This window comes from Poecilia formosa, unplaced genomic scaffold (assembly GCF_000485575.1).
Source record: "Poecilia formosa unplaced genomic scaffold, Poecilia_formosa-5.1.2 Scaffold0, whole genome shotgun sequence".
In the NCBI taxonomy this organism is placed as follows: domain Eukaryota; kingdom Metazoa; phylum Chordata; class Actinopteri; order Cyprinodontiformes; family Poeciliidae; genus Poecilia; species Poecilia formosa.
The window spans coordinates 1,809,724-1,816,719 of record NW_006799939.1 but is presented as its reverse complement, the minus strand read 5'-3'; the positions used below and the strand labels follow the sequence as shown (position 1 = coordinate 1,816,719).

Here is a 6,996-nt window from a genome sequence, read left to right as displayed (position 1 = left end):
TTGAGCTATAAACAACTTATTTATGACATAATTCAGTAGCTATTGTAGCTCCACTTTGAGGCACTAATACATTTCTGTCTGTGGGAGTGAAACAAGTCAAGAAAACATTAATCATATCTGGCAGATTACAGCAGACTTCATTAAAAAAATGTATAACAATGCATGGAGCACACAAAGAAAACACTCCTGCATCAAAGACGGCAGCTCACAGAGAGGTGTTGATTACACGCCATAGATTTATTTTTTTCCCAGACAGATGCAAGACATCAATGCTTTAGTCACATTTGTTCATTGCAACAGTTCATATTCATACTTCTTGATCCTGAAATTTAAACATAGGCTTTACGATGAAAAAAAAAATACATATACAAGCTTCCAAGAGCGAGTCCCATTGAAGACAGCAACAGATATGACTGGTTAATTAAAGGGAAACCATTGGATTTTATTTATCTGTAGTCAAAGATGTATCATGGTGGGTTTCAAAAACCCAAAGTAGGCCTATTTTTGTAAGCACAAATTCACATCATATGTACGCAGTAAGCACATTTGCTTAAAATTGTTTTCTTTTATCTAAACTTACGGAATTATCTCTGAATGAGTACAAAAATAACCTATGATTACAATTTCCAATAAAATGAAAGAAAATTATTATTAGTGCTTTGCATTTGTAAATTAGGAAACATTCGTTCTTCCTTTTCTTATTTAAAAGAATATGACTATCCTGTGCTACAGGTTGCAAACGCCCACTGTGCATAAGACAAATAATAAAGAAAGTAAAACAATGATTACCTCATCTGTGCCAGTATGACTAAAACACCAGTGTCTTTACAAAATAGATATTGAATGTGGATTTATCCAAATTAGCAATACTGGAGTTTTTGAACTTGACATTTTATCTCTTAATTTTCACTAACATTCAGATACAGTACATTGAGAAGCTGGTTCTAGATTAAGCAGCATACATATGCTGTCCAAGCAATTTATTTTTTGCACCAATGATGCATTTGCTATAAAGCTAAGCTGCAGTTCAATCAGCCATAAATCTTTGACAACCAGAAAACACAGAATGGGCACAGAAAAGCCAGCAGAGAGGTAAATGCACGAGTTGAGAACAGTTACAAAATCACCAAACAGTCACAAACACAAGCTTAGACAACGCATGAAGAAACTGCAGATGTAAAATGTTAATATCTTCTCCTTTCCCTTTTTATTTGTTTAGGACTTTTTGCACAGCATGGATTAAGTCATGCTTACGTCACACATGTATCTTTAAGACTGTCAAGCATATGCAAAAATAATGACAAATACTTCTCAGAGTTACCATGACTGCAGACAGAAACTTTACTGACAGCTGCAAAAAAAAAAAAAAAAAAACCCTCCACAAATAAGCACAAGGGCATTTTATATCTGCAAAATTCACACATCTTTTGCCTAAACTTTGCTTGTCATTTCAGCATCAGAGTGGAATGATGCTTCCTAAAGTCATGGTCAATGTGGCTGCTCCTGCAGAAGCTCAAAAGCTAGCTGTGTGATGTGGCGCCATGCTTGCTGGATGTGGCGCGACTCAGTACTGCGTGCACAGATGGCGAAGCGCAGGACGAAGCGCCCGGAGAGCTGGCAGGGCACCAGGTGCAGCTCTCTGCTCTTTGTGATCTTTTTCAGTAAGTTCTGGTTCAGCTCATTGGAGCCCTAAGAGAAGGGACAGCCAAACTTTTTAGAGAGAGAAGAGGTTTGTTACATAAAAAAAAATGGACTAAAATAGGTCTTAAAGAACAAGAATCAGGTTCACACTTTTAAACATTTTGCAGACTCTAGTCTAGAAGCGGGATATACACATTCCCTCTTCTTATCAGAAATGTTAGAGTATTATTTTTAGTGATTGGTTCATTGGCAAAAAAAAAAAGAAAAAAGGGTTTTAAGCATAGTTCAAACATTTTAATAGCTTTGAGGTCAGAATCATGAAAATCTATGGGGCTGGTGTTGTATGTTATTACCTTAAGCCTGAAGCAGACCAGTCCGAGGACAACTTCAGCACAGATCTCAAACCTCTTGTCTGCTCTTACCAGGCTCTCAAACTCTTTGGCCAGCGCCACTTGCTGTAAACAGAAGACACCAAAATGCCCTAAAGTTCAACATAAAGTGTACTCAGGAATGCACAGTGCAAGTAAACAAATATGAAACTTCATTTGATGATTTTTTTTTCTTTTCTTTTTCTCAAAATGTCAAGATGGAGGTTTAAATAATTAAAGGGTCTAACTTATAACTATGCAAAAATATTACTGGGTCAAGAAAGACATTTGTCAGAGAAGACAATCTTCTCTAACAATTGTTTTCTAATCGAACATGAGATTCAGTAAGAAAACCAACTCATGAAACTGAAGAAGTAACATTTCTGAAATAAAACGTAAACTTTTCGATGAACTTGCTGTTTTGTTGGTGTTGTTCTGTTTATTACTGTGGGGAAGCAGCATAAGAGACTAAACATTTGAAAAAAAAAAATAAGGTCATATTATTCCACATTCTGATGCATTGTTTGGATATTATGTCCCTTTAATTAAGTTAATATATTATTGTGTCTCAAAAAACACAAGAAAACTGAACTAAAAGGTGCAAGTTGCGGCGTCATTTTCCTCACTAGGTGGCAGTGTTGTGTTGCGTAACGAAAAGCGATCTTTAAAACAACCCATCTGGGAGTATTCAAGAACTGCATGTAATCGTCAGTAGTTTGACATCTGATGAAACAAGCTAGTCGTGTAATGGTTTACATCTACAAAGAGGCGAGTCCCGGGAGGCACAACATCAGCCATATTAATAGATTCTGCTTTCAACAAATATGATTTTCAGACGGGCTGCGAGTGATCAGCCATGCTGCTGCATAATTTATCCACTTAAGATCAGATAGGCCCTTGAGATGCTGGATGAAAGTGAGCATCAGTCTAGCCATGATAATAAAGAAAGGACACTCCTTCACTTTTCCTGCCATTTCCTGTTGTGTGAAACGACATGCTGAACACAAGCAACGGCAATTCATCATTTTATTTATTTGTTTCCAAAAGGTTTAGTAGATAATTAACTGTAGTAACCTTATTTCCTGTCTTGTACTTATTGTATGTTCATTAAATATTTATTTCAAAACATGAGGGTAACTTGTTAGTGCATGCTGCACATGTAGTTTTTGAACCTTATAACACTCCCTCAACCCATCATCCATCAGTAAACAGAGATCTATTGCTTACATCCTGGTAACCGGCTGCTCAGGTTACCTCCAGTGGTTCGGAGCTTATGTCATCATTGCTCATCAAGGCTATTTTGTGGACAAAAAGAGAAGCTACTTAAAATAAAGTGGCCACAATATTGTGCCTTATTTACGTATGTAGCTGCAGTAATTCTTCTCAGAAGCTGCCACTTTATCTAAAATGGAGAATAAACTTGAAACAGGCTCATTTGATTGACGGAGCAGACCAGAGGGAGGAGGAGAAGGAGGAGGAAGGGGAACGCAGAGAGCCAGGCATTCAGCCATGAAGGATTTAAAGGGAAAAAAAACGAGCAGCAATGCGGTCAGAGATGGGAGGAAATGTTGCTACCGAAAAGGAGATATCAGTCACATGTGTTCTATGTCTGGCAAGATGGATTACGGTTACGCTGATGAAGATGAGTCAGGCAGGGGCACAGAAGAGGGACGTTATTGGCAAAGAGGATTTCGAGGGGTTGGATGTGCAAAGCGAAGATGGAGATGGCATTTATCATAAAGCTCAATTTTAGGGATGGGTAAAAGAGAAGAATGTCAAATAAATAGAGGAAGAAGGCAAAGTCAGTCAGCTCAAGAACTGGACTTTTTGCATGAACGGAAATAATATTTCCAGTGTGTTCATGATTGGCCTGTCTTGTATTTCTCTGTGTTGGCTCAGTGATGGATTGTTAAAAAAACAAAAATAAAATACTTTATCTGACACCCGGTCATTGCTGGGACAGATTCCAACCCCAACTAATCCTACACCATAATAATTATTAAGGCAGTCTGGAAAACAGATGGACTTTATTTGCACTGTCATGATGAAAAATTATAGATTATTAACAAATTATTAACAAATACCACTATAAAAGTCTACGCCTGCAAAAATGGAATTTAATCAGAATTGCAAAAACATTCATAGCAACAAAGAAGACCTTAATTTAGAAGAGAATGAAAAAAAATGAATTTCAAAGAACATTACACATAATACTGTGAAAAGTGTGGGGTTGATATTTTTCAGGGAAACTGGTCAGGATTTATTTCTATTAGTCAAAAAAAAAAAAAATTGGAAGCCATGTATCCTTTTCCTTCCAATTCACAACTGTGATCCACTTTGGGTTGATCTGTCACATATCCCAGTGTCACCAAGACACAGCAGGGGGGGGCAATATTTCAGATCAATCAACTCATACAAAGGCAAAGATACATTTGGAAGCATCATACTCAGCCACTCAGCTGGTTGCCTACCTTTCGTATGTGAGCCTGCAGGCCCTTCAGCCCGTACATTCGAAACACAAACCACAACTTCAGAGAGCGAAACCTTCTTCCCAAGGGAATCTGCCAGTGCTGGAGTTTGGAGACAGAAAAGTGGTCAATACTACGACATTTGTGTTACTGCAGATATTCTGGTCTTTTACAATGATGATTTCTCTTACTCTGTAATCTGTGACCAGCCCTGTTAAAAGAAAAGACAATCAAATGTTGGTGAGACGATAATTTTGTATTCACACATGAGGTGGTCAAAATAACATACTAAACTCTTTGAGGAGATGTTCTTAGTTCACCAGACAGTCTTTTTTTTTTTTTTTTCATAGACATGAATCAATTCAGTGAAACGCCAACACATTTTAGCTTCGGAATCATTTCGCTGATAAAGTTTTAGGCTTATTTTTTTAACTGGCCAGGTGTTGTTCCTCTCCAATGTGCCCACCTTCTCTATCCTACTGATCACAGCCTTGTCACTCCACATCGCCTTCAGGTAGCTGATCTCTGCAGAATGGGGCTAGCTTGTGCTAATAACCACTAATTAGATTGAAGAGTCCGGCTTTTGTAAGGTGCCTCGATGTGGAGGGTGGCAGCTGCCTCTGCCTTTCAAACAAATTATAGTGCAAATCTGAGCCCATCTGCAGACTGAGACAATGCTCACCCCCCACACAAAGCACGTATAACAGACATGTTCACAGAGACATGGGTTATATCATCAAAGGTGGGTAGAGTTTAAATGCTTTTAAAAGTAGTCCAGCTAAGCATGTTAATTGAACTGACGTGAAAATAAAATCTTGTAAAGGTGTTTTTCGAGCACTAAATTGCTGTTTGAGGTTGTAAGTAGATTAAAAGTCAAAGTACTTTTATGGGGTCCAACTGCTCTGCATATTATAGCTGAAGGTGACTGAAAAATGATTCAGACTCTACCTGATTCTTGGTTTTCATGTTTCAGGTAGAGAGGTTCCATTTTAAAAGCTCCAATGATGTCTGCCCTCTTCTTCACCCTGTTGATAATCAGGTAACATTTGTACTTCAGTAAATTCACCCAATATATTTTTGACCATTGTATTCTGAAATTCATAAATTATGGACTGTTTTTATGATTGGTTACTATAAGTACTACATGGCTTGGGTTCAGCGCAGGGGCGTGGAAACTAACAATGCCAGAGTTTGCACCAGCATTTTCTAACAAGAAACAATCCCATCGTTTAACTTGTATTTTCAGATATTTTATTGTACAGTTACTTGGAAAGCCAAGCATTCATATGCCCTAGCTTGGTTGTCCTCTAGTGCTAATATTGTTCGCAGCTAGCTCAGTGCCAAGTCACAAACAGAAAACATAATGTTTATTCAGTGGGACTTTCATGCTAAAAAAAAATAAAAACAAAAAAGCTAAATAAATTAAATAGAACCTATTCCCCCACATGCTTCGTGTCTGGTCACGAACAGACATGAACACGGGGTTTCTGTAGATCGGTGCGAATCGTTGACCTAGATTGGACCTGAATACAGAGTCCTTCAGTGACTCAACATTAACTCTAGCATGAATTTGGGTTTACAGAAGCTAAATAAATTATTTACCAGGAGATTTAAGCTCATAAAATAACACGAGTTAGTTCATTGTTAGCGATAGCATCCTTATCAGACTAAAATTACTTAAAATAGCACAATTCACTACTCACTCGGCAGATACAAGTCAACAGCCATCTAATGCTGCTTTTCATCCTATATGTTTGACCCAACTTCTGGCTCATCGTATAATATGAGGTCTGCAGCTCCGGGTAGTTAGATATGTGGATCGCCTCAATGCGGGTAAATCCTCAAGATTTTAAGAGAAGTCTTTTTTATACCGAGATAATACGGATCATTTCCTAAATATACGCATATTTTTTGAGATACCTCGGCTGTTCCAGCCTATTTAGGGCATTAGCTACTCGTTGTGATCAACTTTGCTTTGTTTTGAACCATAGAAATCCCCTTCTGGCCCTCCATCTGAATGTTGTGCGTCATCCGGGTCACGTGACTGAAACCCAGCAATACAAGTGCTTTTGGAGCAACAATTTAAGTTCTGTAGCACTAATTGATACAGAAGTTTTTTTCCTTATATAAATCATCCTAAAATGTTCCTGTTTCGGATCATCAAACATTACTAAGGCATAATAATCAGTGAAGAGTGCATTAGATAGCATTCCTTCCTCGCTTAGAGATTAATACATTTCTGAATTTATATGTATTTATATAAATTCAGAAATGTCAAAAAAAAAACAAAAAACTACTGTCTCAGGATCTATTATATTTTTCAGAAACTACTCATCAGACAAAATTTTTACAGTTTCACTTTCTATTTATGGTCTTTTTTCAGTTCAGTTTTGAGTGTTTTTACAATACATATTGGGATAAAACCTGTTGTCGAGAAAAGTCGAGCTCATCCCACTTCCCCATGCTGGAGATTTTAGTTTAATAATAACAATAAATAAAGTTATCTTTAAAACTGATTA

The 6,996-nt window shown here is 37.4% G+C and overlaps 1 protein-coding gene across 1 annotated transcript in view; it reads right to left on the bottom strand.

Moving 5' to 3' along the window:
- Nucleotides 1–214: 214 nt before the first annotated feature.
- The window catches only part of ddc (dopa decarboxylase), a 20,025-nt gene continuing 13,243 nt past the window's right edge, over nt 215–6,996 (bottom strand). Inside the window, exons 10-14 of the mRNA XM_007545340.2 lie at nt 5,426–5,502; nt 4,669–4,688; nt 4,481–4,579; nt 1,995–2,096; nt 215–1,689 (exon numbers count right to left, since the gene is read on the bottom strand). Coding sequence (XP_007545402.1) covers nt 1,489–1,689; nt 1,995–2,096; nt 4,481–4,579; nt 4,669–4,688; nt 5,426–5,502 — 499 coding nt within the window. The 3' untranslated portion in view covers nt 215–1,488. The remainder of the gene's footprint in view (nt 1,690–1,994; nt 2,097–4,480; nt 4,580–4,668; nt 4,689–5,425; nt 5,503–6,996) is intronic.